The 18,125-nt window shown below is 34.0% G+C and overlaps 1 protein-coding gene across 1 annotated transcript in view; it reads right to left on the bottom strand.

The window, feature by feature from the left end:
• Positions 1 to 18,125, bottom strand: part of LOC145680200 (uncharacterized) — a 123,299-nt gene that overhangs the window by 73,588 nt on the left and 31,586 nt on the right. The window contains exons 7-8 of the mRNA XM_081750490.1: positions 12,334 to 12,458; positions 3,824 to 3,955 (exon numbers count right to left, since the gene is read on the bottom strand). Of these exons, the coding sequence (XP_081606616.1) occupies positions 3,824 to 3,955; positions 12,334 to 12,458 (257 nt within the window). The remainder of the gene's footprint in view (positions 1 to 3,823; positions 3,956 to 12,333; positions 12,459 to 18,125) is intronic.

Genomic DNA, 18,125 nt, shown 5'->3' with positions numbered 1-18,125 from the left:
CTGGGACTTTTTCTTCCTGGGAAGAAGCATTTGGGCCTGAAAATGTTTCTTCCGTGTTTCTCGACCTTCAGCTTCCTCTTTTAATTCCCAATATTTTTTTTTTCCTATTTTGCAAATCATCGATCAGCTGTGTTCTTCTTTCTACTCCTCACTTCCCTTCCATCTTTCCTTCTATGGCGGTGTGAAGAAGACAATTTTTTCGCAAGATGTGTCCAGTCCAGTTGGCCTTCCTACGAAGGAAAAACATCTTCCTTTGTTGCTCGAGCTCCTTCGTGGCTAAGCGTTTAGCGTACGCGCCTTTGGCGTGGGAGACCCGGGTTCGGTGAACCACCCGACCGTTCTCGATCAAACTTTCAACATAGATAAGGTTCGGACCTGGGATATTTTCTTCACTTCACTTTTACAGTGCAACGAAGGGGAGGGGGATGGATATATATATATATATATATATATGTAAAAAAAAAGTAATAATAAAAGTGACAGTATTTGTGACTTCATCACGCTTAAACCACCCGAACGATCTTTAAAAAATTTTCAACATAAATGAGATTCGGACCTGAGATGGTTTTTATCATATCACTTTAACTGTAGAACTTAGGGGTGGAGGAGGGGAGGGGAGAAATCTATAAAAATAAATGAAACTTAGTAACTCTTGAACCACCAGACCGATCTTGATCAAACTTTCAACATAGATAAGGTGCCAGCTTGGGATATTTTCGTTATTTTACTTTTACGTTGCAATCTGGGGGGGGGGGGGGGTATTTGTAAAAAGAATAAAAATAAAGTGACTGTCGTGACTTCATCACGCTTTAAACACAGGACCGATCTTAATCAAATTTTCAATATAGACGGTTTTCAATATTCGAACCTGGGGTGGTTTTTAACATATCACTTTGACGGTAGAACTTAGAGGAAGGGAAGGAGAAGGGACAGATATATAAAAATAAATAAAACTTAATAATTCTTGAAGCACCCAACCGATCTCGATCAAATTTTCAACATAGATGACGTTCGGGCTTGGGATAATTTTTATCGTTTAACTTTGACGGTGCAATGTAGGGAGGGGAAGAGGAGGCGGAGATATATGTAAAAAAAATAAAAATGAAAGTGACATGTCTATGTGACTTCACTCTTGAACCCTCTGACCGATCTCGATCAAATTTTCAACCTAGATGAAGTTCGAACATGATTTTTGTCATATCACTTTGACGATGTAACTTAAAGGAGGGAAAGGCATTTACAAGTGATCGAAAATGACCGATATTAGTGTCGAACCTATAGTTTTTGAGGTCGCTGAGATGAACAATGACACTTCTGATGCCATTTAATCCAAATTCAGCCCCGCAAAAATTGTGGGAGGGTGATATACGTGGCCCGCAATATGGGGTGGAGAGGGGATATATAAAAATCGTCGAAAATGACCTACATCCAGGAGCGCTTTAGTAATAGTAAAAAGTGACTGACTAACGAAACATATTACAATTTTTTCTTAATTTAACTCATCGAAGCGGGTCGGGTAATTGATGCTAATATTGAATAACTGGCGCGACATAGTACATCCTTGGTAGCTGAATTTGGAGACCAAAATATATGGGACAGAAGTAATCACAACGCATTTTTAGGTAGAAGCAGAATTTTCGTCAATATTGAAACACGTGTTCGAAACAGGTATAAATATGGAACAACTTGAATATTATAGAAATTACCCTTTCCCCATTTAGGAGCAGTATTTTCTAAAACGTTGAAACACGTGTTCCCTTATTTTTATTTAAGAGTTTATATACCGAATTTCACATCTCGACATTAAGCAAATCCTCACATTGAGCATTTCCTTAATAAACAAACGGAAACTTTAGTATTTTAGAAACGATGCCCAGTTCTAACGAGAGGAATTTTCGAAAAGGCTACAACACTGTTTCCTTACTCTCATTTTAAAGCTTATACACTGAATTTCATGAATCCATCTTAAACAAATCCTCTTCATTGTATACTTTAGAATAAATAAAGGGAAATTTGGATGCTGTAGAAATGACCTCTTTCTTTCACCTTAGAAACGGAATTTTCGAAGAAAGGGAAAAAAAAAAAACAGTGGAACACGCACTCCCTTAATTTTAAATAGAGTTTAAGTACCGAATTTAATGTCCCCAACTTAGAGGAATCCTTGCATTCGGCTCTTTCTAAATAAAGAAACGGAAATTTGGATAATACGAAAATGACCCATCATTTCCGCTAAAGCAAATCTTTATATGGGCATTTTCTGAGTGAAGAAAGGAAAATATTGATATAACCCTCTTCTCCCCCTCCTGACTTACACATGTTGCCAAATCTCTCATAGACACCAATCAGGATATGCAAACTCCATATTAAAATAACAAATTTTTTCTTCGGTTGTTTCTCGTTCGTATACAAGAAAAAAAATTCGATTTTTTGTTAGATGCCTCACGTAGCGTAGTCGCTAACGTTCTCGCCTTCGATGCGAGCGGTCCCGGGTTCGCTTCCCGGTGAGGACAATCGGTCGAAAAAGTGTAAAATGCTTTTTCAGGCCAGCCATCCTGAATGAGGTTTTCCTCATTCACACCAGGCAAATGCCTGGGTGGTACCTACCTTATAGGTCTCAGGCCGCTTCCTTTCTTCTCCAATCCTTCTTTCTTCCCTTTCCCCGGTTCGTGTGCTCGCCGAGGGACGTCATCCCTGAAATGTGACGGGCTAAATGGCCATAGATGCCGAAAGCCCAGAAGTCTAAATCCTAAATCGATTTTTTGTTTATTATTTTTTTCTTCATATTAATTGGGAAGACACGTAACCTGAGCGTACATTCCAAAGCTGTCCCTGTTCGTGAGATACACTATTCTTGCAAAAACTTTTAAATCCTCCATTACCTCCCTTAGGATAAGCACTATTTCCAAAATTTCTTCCTTTTTTTGTGACAAACTGCATTTTTTCTTCTAATTTCACGTTATATCTACAGTAGTATGGCTTGGCAGATAATGAGTCTTCTATTCTTCTATTCTTTGTATAATAGTGTAACTCAAGTACCACCACATTTGATCTGTTTCATCTGCTTGAGCTGTTCAGTGTTGCTTTTACCGTTGGTGCGAGCAAGACCATGGAACACGTGCAAAGTACAGTAGTTCAATTACGTGCAAAACACTTGATAACTATCGAACGAGAAATACGCTAAATCACTAAGCGTGTCTGCACCGAAAGACGTGTTTAATAATTATTTTATTTGATAATTTTAAGCTTAACAATTATATTCGCTTAATGAAGTTACTTTTTTAAACTTTCATTTTGACTGAAAATGTATTATATGGAACTTACAAGTTGAAAATAAAATAAAATAAAAATCTTGTTGTTCTACAAAAGGTAATAACAGAAAACATTTATAAAGAACTGCGATATTTTTTAGTTTAACATTTTGAATTATTGCTTGTAGTAGCGGTTTCTGCAGTGCGGGGGAATCCAAGAAAACACAGACCCCATTTACGACTCTACAGGAATACAGACATCTATCACCGTTACTTTTACAGTTTTACGTTCTATGACTATACTCTGTAGCCTAAAGAAAACGGATGGGTAATGAAAATGAATGATTGTAAATGAATTGGTGGTATTATTGGCTCAAAATGTGGTATCAGTTAAAATATCATCAGAAAATCCAACTTCGTCGATGAAGATATGAACTTCTACTAGAAGTTCCCATAATTTAAAGTCTATACTACAATATTAGTTTTACAGTTAATGTTTGATCATGTGTGTGTGTCACCCACTACATAATTACAAACTTCAACTTCTACTACTGATTTTAAAATTTCATACTTACCACATTCATTGATCTGCGAGTTTGGAAATTGTGAAACATCCTTTCGATCTTCTTGCCATCTTCTTACAAGTTCTCGCCAATTTTCAGGAAATCCATACGAAAATTCCTCACTAATGTATTCTGGTAAAATGTCTACAAACAGAAAAGCAAAAAAGTAAACTTAAATTTATTATAAGAATTTTTTATAGTTAACAATATACATAAAAATTTTCGTTTGTATTTAAGTGCATTTAACAAGAATCTGGTATAAAAACGCGTACTTCCATATTTCTCTCTACTTACAAAGGGATATGAAATCATTTCATAAACAAGGTTATTATTATTATTATTATTATTATTATTATTATTATTATTATTATTATTATTATTATTATTATTATTATTATTATTATTATATAGGGAGATACGAAAATTTTACGGTTCATTTACTGAACATCATGTCTAAGGGTTCCGATCGAAGAAGATAGATCCTACTTCATTTGTTTACAACGGATCCAGTACAACAGTTTCTTTTAGTTATTTTCATTTTGATTTTATTTGTTTATTTATTTATTTACAAGCAATTATGGAAAGCTGGAAACAGGAGATGGGGTAGAGGGATAGAAAATTAGAATCTCACACTCAAAACTCACATACATGAAGTGAGTAGTGGCGAGGCGTGTCATTTTAGCCTAGTTTATCGAATGTCAGGTTGGTCATTGAATGGGGGAATAGGACGTCGTGATACTAATCCACAGCAATGGCAAGGTCATTGTCCTTTCAAATTAGGAGCTAAATACTATAACACTAGTGATGCTAGGAATTGTTGAAGCAAGAGGATTTGTTTTAATTTAAAAATTTCACCGCCTTACCTTTTACGAGTTTCACTATCTTTCGTAGAAAAAATGAAGCATTTCTACGATCCCACGAAACGTATTTTGTTAAAGATGTTAAGTATTTTGATTAAACGTATTTTGTTAAGTAATTCACTCCCTTATTATTGACTGATTTTAATCCCAAGAGGAGGAATGATTGGGACATCTTTGAAAAATATATACAATGTTCCACCAAAATATTTTTTTTCTTAAACGAAAATTAACGTGGAATGTGTTTTTACATGGGGAGAGGTAATTTTTTTTTTCTCCTAAGAACGTCAATCTTAAGCTGTGGGAATCATTGAGAAGACCGCGATCGAATGACTTTACGGGAAATTTTTCGTCGAAAATTGTTTAAAGAAGAAATCTTCGAACTTCGGGGAAATTTATTTCTATTTAGCAGCTTATCCTTCACTGATTTCAATTGCAAACAAGGAAAATAGTTGTAATGCTCTATATAAAAAATACACTATGTTTTATCCAAATCGAATAATTTTCACGTAATTATACAGTAAAATTGTTTTGTGCGTATATATGTAAAATTGCAACGTAGTGTGGATTTACTCCCTCTTTCGCCTTATTCTTGATTGATTGTAACCTCAAACAATAGTTATTTCGGTTTAAGTTATAAGAAGGTACGTAGAAGTTCATTAAAAATCGGATTCCACAAACGAGAGATATCGTGGTACAGACAACACACAAGTGCCGGAAGAGTCGAATGGTAGAAGCTCGCTACGATCGGTTCAATAAATCTTAAAGACAGAAAACAAATTGATTGATTGGTGAAAGGTCAATATGGACATCAGCCCTGATTAATTTCTATTCACCCTGTAACTAAATACAACAAATTGGCTTAAGTAGATTACAAAGAAAAATAGATTTAATTAATTTTGAAATCTTCGCTCTTTACCACAACTTTCCTCCTTATGGACATACCCTAAGATAGCTTATGACTGTGACAACTTCTAACATACGATGTTTCATCTAACATAACTGAAAAAAAAAATCTGTTTATTCAATTTGTTTTAAAATATGTTCCACTAATTTTTCGAATTATACTATTTTCTATATCGCTGGATGTCCCTTTAAGTATAAACGCAATTTTAACGTGTTCTTGTCATACAGGATTCTACAACTCTAAATGATTCTATCTCAGTATTTAAAGACTGAGCCCATTAATCGTAGGCGTGAAATCAAGCTCTTTGGTTACCAAGGAAACATGTTACATCAATGAACCATTTTAAGACTTCACTCTCACTGTATCTACTTAAAGATCTATCTCTTTATCACTTTTTGATCTATCAAGTACTGTTAACTTTCTAATGTGTTATTCAGGCCCTTGCCCACCTTAGGTTTTCTAAAGTTATACAATAACCCGATTAAGTAATGGTTTGCGTCTACGCACCGCAGAATTTGCGTTTCAGTAGAGTACGTATATAATTGCTTGCTCCATTGTGCGTTAAATTGCAATCCATGAATTTTCCAAAGACTGAAACGTAAGGTGGAATCCAATCTACAACGCATCAGAAATGACTGTCTAATTTTTTCATTAGCTTTGACCGATTTTGTAAATCCAGTTAAAATTACACAATCAACCCAGGGATAGCCCTAGACAATTTGCCGCTCAGTGTAAGAAATAGCCCTCCTTCCCTAGAAAACAATCTTAAAAAACAATCCTAATATGAAGTATGCAACTCTATCGTAAATTTAGTAGCGTTAATGAAAATATAGAATCCACTAAATAACAATAATATTAAATTTTATTTCACACGCATAAAGGTTCAATGAAACTCTTCTACCATTAGGAGGGAGTGAAAAATCAGTTCCTGGTCTTTCCGGTGGACATTTATGACCTCTTTTCAATATATTGGTATCATTTAAAGACGAATTTCACCGTGCCAGATCAGTATAAATTTCAAATACGTTATTTATTTTTTGTGGGTTTGCCCTCACTGATATTGGTATGATATTGATTTCGATATTGCTGGGTACAGTATTAGAGGTAGTTAGCATGACTTCATTTTCCAGTTTTACTTATTGCATTGCATTATCGTGTGTTACGTTTTCTTCCCCGTTCTATTTCAGACTTCCTTTTCCAGGTAATTGTAGTTTGTCTCATAAATGTTTTAATTGGAGATCACTGCGCCACTAGGATGTGCATAATATGGAATGACACAACACTAAAAAATTTTTATCACCTTATTACACACTGTAAGCCTATATTCAGTAGCGGCGATAATGGCCGAGCAGACCCTATGATGAGGATGAGGGAACCCCCGAGACTCAAAGGCCCTCTCAAGTTATGAAACTCGTTTCTCATATGGTTTGTTCTGCGGAGAAAAAGTGTAGAAGCAGTTTGGACGCCACTGCCTACAAGATCTACTTGATCGGATCCTCTCCAACTAACAACTAAAATCTACATAACTGGAGCAATCAGCAGTTCACAGGAGGTCAAATTCATTATAATGTCATATCTCAATTAAAGTTAATTCAATTTAAAATCTGACCATGGCAAGACACTTTTAAAAAAATAGCAGTCTTACAGTTTCGGGAAGCTATCATTGCCTTCATCAGGCACATTATGTGATGAAGGCAATGATACATTCCGAAACTGTAAAACTATTAAGGGATTTGCTTTGGTCAGTTTTTACTTTTATTTAAGGCAACGTAGTTCCAAAGCTAGAATGAATGGCATTCAGATAATTCTTTAATATACAAATTTCATATATATCGCCATCAGTGGCGTATTTAGGATTTTCGGGGAGGGGCTATTACACGGGGAAGCAGGGGGCAATTGCCCACCTAAGTTTGAGAATTAAATATATTTTAACCGACTGTCTAGTAATATACTAGGAAAAAATTAGAAACCCGTACGTCAGTGGAGGATCTTACCCCCCCCCCTTCCCCAGGCTAATCTGAAATGACGCTCCTGCAAATACACGTTGAATATTTGTAACCTCATTTTAACTTAAATGATTTCATTTTAGAAAAAAGGTGGATATATTCAGTTTTATCTGTGTACGATTTTACCTGAAAGAAAATGTTGAGACAAGTTGAAGCTGAAATATACTGATTGCAGTTTCAACGGTAAGAATTGCAGACTGGTAATATTATGTGATATGATACAAAAATTTAGCAGTAAATCTAATTTTTTATTCTATTCATAGAAGAAAAAGAAAACATCCTCTTGGTCTACCTAATTTTCCGGGCTACTTATTCCCTCATCTTGATGGTCTTTAATTCAAATATTTATCTTTCTTTGTAACTAAACGATGTAAATATTCCTTTGCTATAATAACTGAAGTTCCGTTATGTTGTTATCCGTGCAAGTTGGTGTGGAACACCAGTTTCGCTTCTCACCTCCTATTAGTTTTGGTGTTACTGATTACGGCCGACCTGAATCACAACTAATAACGGTCGAAAGTATGATAGGAGAAAAGAAAGAAAAGTAGCAAGTAAGAAAAAGAAAAAGAAAAGTAGAATGGACGAAAGAAATAAAAAGAACGCAGATCTTACATGAAACAAAATTTGACAAACACAGTATTATTTCTGAACAAAAAACATAAGAAAATGTAAAGTCAGTGAAATTCTTAGAAATGGTAGGAATAATGCGAAAACTAACAAATTTACTTCGGGGGGGGGGGGGGAGGGGCTTGAGTCCGATAGTCCCCCTAAATCGCCACTGTTCGCCAGTAACAGGCTGTTTAAACTTGAGTATAGATCACGTGAAGAATGGAATTAGAAATACACTTCTACTCAAGTCTACAACTGATCTGCTTCGTGGTGTTGCGTCGCGTTATATACTAAGAGTGTCTATGCGAACGTAAATTAATGCAACGTAAACATAAATTTTGAATGCAATATGCAAATAAACGGGTCAGATTAGTTGTTGTAGTTCACTACTTCAAAAACTGTTTTGGCTCGTTTAGGGTGAAACCAATCAAAATGAACCAAAACAAATATAAAAACACCATGAAATATCAAAAGCTGTCTTATTCTCAAATGAAACTTAAAGTCTTATCAGGATAAATATTTTTATTCGGGAATAATAATAATAAAAAAAGTGAATCGACGAAATTCCTTTAAAAGAGCTCTTTCACTTCAGAGCTCTATTTCTTAAGTCTGTTGATCATCACTCATCCCAACAGACCCCTACAAATTTATTCAGTCAGACTCCACTTATCCATCACTCCGTCAAAGTTTTATCTTACGCCTATCTCTATCAGGAAAGCCTGGCTACAACTTTCCGTGAACAAAATTTAGAGTACCATGTTGTCTATGGACACCACTTCTCTTTCTTAAAGAGACTATCACTCAGGCTTCTCTGGACTTCATAACAAAAAAAAAAAAAAAAAAAAAAAAAAAAAAAAAAAAAAAACCAAGAGGAACCTTAAAAAGTATTTTTGCCTCTATAGTTAAAAAGTAAAATGTACATAACCTATCTAGAAGATAATGGGAATCACTAATCTCAATAAGCTATTGTTCAGGCTTATCCCTAGCTAAGCTAAAAAGTGTTAATTGTTAACTTGGTCATCAGATCCAAGAAAATAACTCATTCCTTTCTCTAGGTTAGTCCCTAGGCCCATTACTTAGGCTAGTTCCTAATTAGTTCCTAATAAAAAAATGGGGAAAAATCTAAAGCCATCACTCAGGCTCCAGAGAAATCATTCATTCTCTGTCTTCGGTCATCACTTAGACCAATCCCTACAAGATGGGAAAGTTATATATACAGGGTGGTAGGTAACTCCACCGAAAAACTTTTGAAGGTAGTTTCTTATACGAAATGAAAGAAAAAAGTTCTAATAAACATGGATCGAAAAACGTCTCCTTTCAGAGTTATGAACTACCGAAAATTCGAAATATCACGTTTCAAAACATTCTGGCTTAGAAACTATAGGGCCTATCCCAAGCGGTTTAAGGAATTACACAGGAACTGTTATACGCTCTATCTAAATATCCATGTTTCAGAATTCACCGGTACCAGCGAAACGAACGCACCATTAGTACTTAAATAGTATCCCTATACTTCAACTTCGTTTTCACAGTTCCTTTCACCGATAACGGAAGATGGTAAAACATGGATATTTAGATAGAGAACATACTAGTTCCTGTGTAATTGCTTAAACCGCTTGGGATAGGTCCTATAGTTGCTAAGTTAGGAAGTTTTGAAAAATGATTTTTCGAATTTTCAATGGATCATAACTCTGAAAGGAGGTATTTTTCGGCCCATGTTTATTAGAACTTTTTTCTTTCATTTCGTATAAGGAATCGCCTCTCAAAGTTTGTCGATGGAGTTACCTACCACCCTGTATATAAAATCAAAGGCGAAGCAGGACCTTTCAACAACGTTGAACGACCCTAAGAGCCATAAGCATCCAACCTCATGAATGCACTGAAAAGCTTCTCTTTTATATAGTTTGGAACCATTCTCGTTTCAATTTTACTTATTTTTATTTTCGCTTTTAAAGTCCGCAAAAAAATCTTTTGAATTTGAACAACCGTCCAAAGTCTCTGGAAATTTTCATCGATTCAGTATAAGAAAAACTATACAGGCATGTAGGAAACAATATTCAAGATAAAATTTTAAAATGCGTAACACATAAATATGTATATATGTAATTAAATATATTTCTGGGTAGACTTACCTATATTAATAACATAATGATTTTATACACATTTACACTAATCCTTTAATTTATTCAAAAAATAAAAACACAGTAAGGGTAGAACACTCGTCCTTACATAGTAAATTTAACTAGCATTACCATGAAGTCAGATTCAAGCAAAAGATTTCATTCAAACTAACTAATCGAATTCACAGTTTACACGGTCCTAAAATTTTCAATTTCACGGTCGAAAAGTTTATATAAATAGCTTTAACTGAGCACATAACGACAATACAAACAGCCTGGTGCATGTCCAAAGCGTGGGTTGGAGCTAAGACATGGCGCGATGTTTGGTGCGGTGCAATGGAATAATTAAACTTGGCCTCGTTCAGCCTTACGATGTCAACTGTACTTACAAGCAACAGAAAAATAAAAATTTTAAAAATCTATTTTTTATTTTGTTCTGTTAATTTTTTTCTATTTATTTGAAACTTTTCTAGATTTTCAATGTTTACTAACGAAACTCATGACTTATTCCAGGTTTTTTTCCCGGTGTACGAAATTCATGGCTTATTCACGGTTTACGTGGGCAGGTGAGCACCCTGGTTCTCATAATATATTTCATATATTCCGATTTTGTATATTCTAAGGCAATTTTTGCTGCCCTGCCCCCTAAACTTATCGCCCCGTGAAAATGCACACGTGTTGTACATTCAGCGAATTCAAATCCACCCAAAGAAAAGAAAGAAAAAAAACAGTAAAAATCAAAAGTCAAGGACTCTTGAAAACAGTTTTGCCAAACACTCAATAACACAACGCCCATTGTGAAATTCATGATTAGAAACAGTAAAATACTTTGTATATAGAATAGGATCTATTTGTTTCAGTAACTTTAGCTGTGAAATTTAGTAGGGTAGGGTAGGGGTGGAGTCTCAATAAATAACGAGTATGTAAATCTGCAATCACACCACAACTACAAGTAATTATAATTAGTAAGTACCATATCGATTTTTACAAACTCAAATGCAAAATTTGCGTTGCATAATTCAAACATATGTAATAATAAGCCTCACGCCACTTTGAACTGTCTTAAGCTTTTCTTCAAGCATAAGAGAATCAAATGGTTTCTGTTCAACTGAACCATCTTTTCCGGATTTCTCATAGTAATTTTATTTATTATTAACATTTATTGAGTAGACTTATCGTAACACTAACGACTCTATCGTTAACAATTAGTAATCATTAACGACAAGACAGCGGTAAGCAAGGGTGCACTATCTACACACATGTCCCTTTGCGTTTAAGGATAATTTTCACGTGCATGACTGAGGACAAGAGTCGAACGCTACGGAACACAACCGCGATTCCCTAGATTCCGAGATGAGTAAGCAGCTGTAAGGACTGCAGTTAAAAAGGAACTCCGCAAGCGAGAGAATAGGTGGAATTTCGATTCGCCACACCTTGGTAAATCCTTTGAGTATTTCTAGCTGCTCTTTGCAATTTTTTAACTAATTTCGCACAAATACATATACATTTTAATTGATGTTTCAGTTCTTATGTACATTCTAACTGATCTCTAAAATATAATATTTTTATTATTTTGTTTTGTCATTGCTACATCTCTCGATGACCGGAGGCCTTGCTACTGGCTCTAAGTAATTATGTCTTCATTACATAGACATTCGTTTGCACACGTCAATTATTACTCTAAAAAAGCAGATCTTGGTAGAGATGATATTGCATATAAAAACCTTCAATTTTCCTATTTCTGGTAATTTTCCATAGGACATTTTATTTTTACTATCGTAAATTTATCAAATATTTGCTCGAAAGAGCTGTCAAGTGTAAAAATAATAATAATAATAAAAAAACAATTTTAAATGTGATATTGAAAGTAATTTCCTTTTAAAAATTAAAATTTGAGACCAGTTTTCCAAGTTACAAGATGGTAAATTGCTATTACCACAATTACTCACAATTTTACTACTATCTACATTATTATTTTACCTAAGGCTTATATGAATGCATTTATTTTAAAAATAATACATACCGAAAGGATCACTTGAAATCCCTGACAACTGGTATTTTACTAATTTTGATGAAACGAGAGTTTCGCTCAGCCTCTCAGTTATCTCTGACGTTACCCAGTCTTCCGACACAATCGTCCAATCTGAACTGGAAATTTACATACAACAGTTATAAATAGTGATAAGAAAAGAAGATACACCGAAACATGTTAGCTTGACCTTATTTCTATGGAATCTACAATGTACATCACCTAATGTATCCATTAAAATTTTTTATACTAAAATTGAACAGTAATTATTATAATTATTAACGAATTTTTAATGGAAGGTTAATTCTCAACCACCCTGCATAAGTCATTACTAGAGACCGAATGTTCAGGCATGAAAAAACATGAAATATGAAAAATAGACACTTACAGTTCAAGAAATATACAGTAAAATAAGACACTAAAATCTAAAACAAAAAAAATGACGTAAAGAAAACAACTGAAATTGGTCATGCGCAATGTCTAGATAAGCTAGGCTAGAAATATTGTTCATTGTTTGTGGAGTACTTCTTTTGAAAGGAAGAAGCATGACATGTTTCCCTACTGCATTTTATCACTTCTTGCAGTAATCCTAAGTTTTACAGAACTTTACACGCAACAGTTCGAAGAAATAAATAATTGGTCACCTGTCGAATGAATACTTAAATAATTAATAATGTTTTAATTTTGTACATTTTGGTAGTCCACCAAAAGGATTCGTTAATTGCTCTTACATATGATAGCGAGACATTAGTTCAACTAATAATTATGTATTTGATTGTATTTAGAAAAATATATACATTTTTACAAATGTAGTCGGAGCATACTTTAGAAGCACACAATACAAAGAACAGGCATCATGAGGCATTTAAGCAATGATATGGGCAATATACAGCGAAATAAGCAAAATATATTTTTGCTGAAATTGAAGTTTCGATCATTCATATGAATTTCAGCAACTTCATTTTTACCATATCTCTAACATTAAGATACGGACACTATGCAAACATTTGGTCTTTACATTTGATATTGTTTTACATGATATATTGATTGAAAAATTACAGTATTATGGGGTGAGAGGAACTGAGCTGTTAATGATCAGATTGTATTTAGAAAGCAGAAAACAGGTAGTGTGTATACAAAACAGTCAAGTATTCTTGACATAATAACAGGAGTACCACATGGAAGCGTTATTGGACCCTTTCTCTTTCCGATATACATTAACGGTCTACCTAATTACTTGTTAGAAAACACTGTTATGTATGCCAATGATACGTCATCTATAACAAAAGACAATAATATTAACACAAAATAAAGAAGAAATAAATAAATATGTCACTTGGCTGTTTCACAATAAATTAAAATTAAGTCATAATAAAAGAGAAACGTTATCTTTTATCTCAGTAGTTCCATGATTGACACAGATGTTCCTCAGTTAATCTAATAGAAATACACTTAGATGCGAAATTAAACTTGATGTGCATACTGTGCAACTACGTAAAAAAATATCAAAAGCAGTGTATGTATTACGAAATTAAAGATGTCTATAAGTAAAAATTTATTAATCACTGCATATTTTATATACTTCCATTCTCATTTGACATATAGCATTTTATTATGAGGTAATTCTTCCAGAGCACAAATGTATTTTAATGGCAAATAAAAGCTACAAGAATACTAACAAGAATTCCAGAGAGAATTTTGTAGACTTTTTGTTTTTTCAAATATTATGAAATATTGACCATTTCCTCCATGTATATACTAAACTGCCTTATGTATGTATGTATAAAAAAACTGTGTAGATCAGTGCTTCTTTCAGAAACAATTTTCCGGGGGGCACTGCTGATATTATTCTATTTATTATTATATTATAGACGTATTATTTTGGTCTCCGGGGGTCACTCTTAGGGCTCCGGGGAGGGCAATACCCCCCAAAAAACAGGTCTGGAAGAAACACTGGTGTAGATTATGTTCTTGGAGTACTCTTTGCTCACACAATACTAGGTACAAAAATGAAATCGATCTTCCTTAAGTTAGACTGAGCAAAATCCAAAATAGTTATAGTAAAGGGCGGAAGTTGATTAAATGTCATATTTCCTCTGCTATCGCGGACACAATGCCCATCAAATACACATAGTATTACACTTCGTTTTAAAGTTAAAATGATAATTTTAAAGTGCATAATTTTGCACATTTTGCCAATTTTCATATTTTAGGTTATTTTTTTTTCCGATCTTAGATAATTTTCCTGTAATTTTATCAAAGTTTCAATGATTTTATTCGTCAGTTTTGGTAAGTTTCAGTATTTTTTCATTATCGCTTGTCACACTTTTAATTTGGATAATATACTCCAGACCTTTTCACCGAGGTAAACATATTTTCTCATAACATAGAAATCAGGAATAAAAAGGATCTGAACTACAGATATTAGTCTTTTTTTCCTATCTTACCAAGACAATGGTGATGTACTGCAGCCGTATGGAGGATGTGTGTGAAAAATATGGAATTATCATCTTCATTCAATATTTCCAACATTAATTATGTGTTTATTTTAAAAATAATTTCTGTACTTAAATTTGTTACATTTTTGACTACAATTGAGAGGAGTAACAAACTCTTCTGTTATATTTACAGTATATTTTTCATTACAATAAGAATAATAGGTAGATTTATTGAACTCTTTCTTCTATGTTTGTGTTAAAGGTGATTCGTTACTTTTTTAGGCTAAACTGCCGCAGATGGCGGCCCGGGATAAGACTCACATTAATCTGTTTTCAACGTTGTATTACAACTTATCTGTTTTTACTTTCATATATCTTACATACAATTATCTCTGTTTCATTTCTGGCCCTCACTATTCACTACTAATCACAAATATTTCTTACTTTCATGCTTCTTTTGCTCTTTCCTACATCCGTATGCATCAATATAAGTATTACTGCGCAAAATTAGTACGTTGGAACTATTAAGTGTTGCAAACTACATACTACTTATAAGTGACTAAAACAATGGGGCCGATTAAATATTGTGTCTTCCCGAGTGTGACATAATGTCATGTGGTATTTAGTCCACTTTGCACACACAATTTTATTGATAAAAAAAATGTTATTTACTTACGTTATGAAACATAGATGTGCGAGCGTCAGCGAACGAAGAGGACTAGAAGCCCCGCAGAGCTCGTTTTCTTCCACCTTGACCTCATGATAATACGATGTGACATTACGTCACGCTCGTGTGGTACAACTTCAATGTAAATCTAATCTCACCGTTCCCCACCATTACAGCAGCATACATATCCTAAGTTAGTTAATAACATAGTGGATTTGGAACAATGTCAGATTACGCTCTACTGGCTCCTTACTTTATATCGCATCAATCCGCGAACACATACAGTTCACAATTTAACTTATAATTATATTTCACAATTTAATTCTCCTTGATCACTCTACAGTGATGATCGTCTAAAGTCTGTTACTCTCATTTTTACATTCCGTCTGATTCTGTTCATTTCTCCGTAAATTTTGTATTTCGGGGCCGCCATCTACGGCAGTTAACCCTCTTATATATATATATATATATATATATATATATATATATATATATATATATATATATATATATATATATATATATATATATATATATATATATATATATGTGTGTGTGTGTGTGTGTGTGTGTGTGTGTGTTTTGATATTTGTTTGGCTTCTTTCTTTAACATTCTTATGAATTTCTTAGTTGAATTTTTACCTTTACACATGACAGGATTTGTTTTAGTTCCATTGCTTTTTAGAATATAAGAGAATCTCCAAACGTTATATATAGATATATATATAGTTGCATGAAAACCAGAGGAACGTAACTATTTTCACAGGTTTATAGGAGAGGAAAATAAGTGATTTCAAAAGAAAAATCTGAAAAATAATAAGATAGTAAAAATATTATTGAATAGTAATCAAGGCATTACAAAATGGATATCAACACTACACAAATGACAGGATAGCTAATTAAAATAGTAATGCAGTTTCGTGCTACACACTATTGAAATGAGATGTGCTACACATGGAATGAATGCTACACGTTCCTCTGACTCTGAGCAGATTGTTTTAAAGGAATTGTTCTTATGGACATACGTTTAGCAAATTATAATAGCCTTCAGTTTTCTTATTGCGAACTCTAACTAGAAACACTAAACATTGTCATCTAAATGTTAAAATAGCACCACTAAACACTAAAATAACATTTAATCATCATCATCATCATCACTACCACAGCGATGCTCGCGATGCAGAAATGGCGTGGGTCAAGGGAAACTTTACCCACGACCCACTGACCCACCACTTATTGTGACTCACGACTCACTTGACCTACTTTGACCCAGCATGATCCACTCTGACCCACCACCAACCATGATTCATACTGACCCACCAACCACTGAAACCCATCGTCATCAACTCTGACCCATGACCCACGCCCTCCTCTCCTGACTAAAGAGTTTACATCTGTATTAGAAAAGGCTGTGAAAGTATTACTTATCGCGGTTTGAATTTTTACGGTCAATCACTCAAGCATCACTCTGTTACAATACCAGTGGATCTGACCTTTACGATATAAAATGCTAAATTGTTTGTCATGGGCCAAATACGATTAATTTCAATTTAATTAACATATATAATTATTTCCTTGTTGAATTACAGGTACTTTTCAATGGAAAATGGATGAAATTTGGAAGTCTCAAAAATCAAGGTAAAGTAGGCCAGCGTAAAGACAAAAAAAAAAAAAAACTAAAATTTTTCATATAATTAATTAAGCATACCGTACAAACTTAAAATTTCCATGTAAGCTTACACTATAAATTGTATGTCTATTTTCTCTCAACTCTATGGCTTGATTGCCTTGTGCTCTGAACGCTCCATATAATAAACACAAGCTTCAGCAATTATTATAATAGAAAGCAGTTAAAATGCGAAATACTGTAGTTCTTGTTTCTCAATTCTATTTCAAATGTGACTGACCCGGACCACTAAACTTAGTTAGCCATTTAATAGGTAGATGATATTTCAGATCAGCATACGAAACTGAAGTATTCGTCAATAAATTCTCACCTTGACCACGATGGATATATTTACTTTATACAGTCTTAATCCAACTTATTCCAATGAGGATTAGGACATGATCCAAATACCCTTCGGTACTTCAAATATACTTAAGTATCACCAACTTTCAAACTAGGAGGTAAATAATTAAAAGTTTCAAGAAAATAGGCAAATGGATTATAAAACTCAGAAGATAGGATTATCAATAGTTTCCATATACCCTACGCTTAATAGAAACCAATTTAGGTATTCAACTGATTACAATTTCTAATCTATTCCATTTCTTATACATGGTGTAAACAAAGTGTGCGTGAGGGGTGATTCTACGTATAAAAACATCCAGAAAACTGTTTCTGTTCAGAGATAAAGAATGACTGGAATCATTGCTGACTTCTTTCGGATCGATTGCCGCATTAGTTCCCCGAAACACTGTCGTTGTTTTAGTAATAGTGCTTCAAACTAGAAGCAGTGTTCTTGATTTTGTTGCATGAGCTTTCCTGTTTCCTTTCATGCGTAGAAACACGTGAAATACAGCCACGTACTTTATTTACAGCCTGAATATTTTCCCATTACTTTTATACGAAACAGTCTTCAAGAATTTCAATAAAAGAGTCATTTTTGTAACACTTTTTAAATGACAGCAGTCAGACACATACCCAGAAATTCATTTCGAGGAGGGCTCAAGGCTTCTGC

The sequence above is a fragment of the Thermobia domestica genome, chromosome 1 (assembly GCF_964235325.1).
Source record: "Thermobia domestica chromosome 1, izTheDome1.hap1.1, whole genome shotgun sequence".
In the NCBI taxonomy this organism is placed as follows: Eukaryota; Metazoa; Arthropoda; class Insecta; order Zygentoma; family Lepismatidae; genus Thermobia; species Thermobia domestica.
The sequence above is the reverse complement of the archived record's forward strand: the minus strand, read 5'-3'. Positions and strand labels throughout refer to the sequence as shown.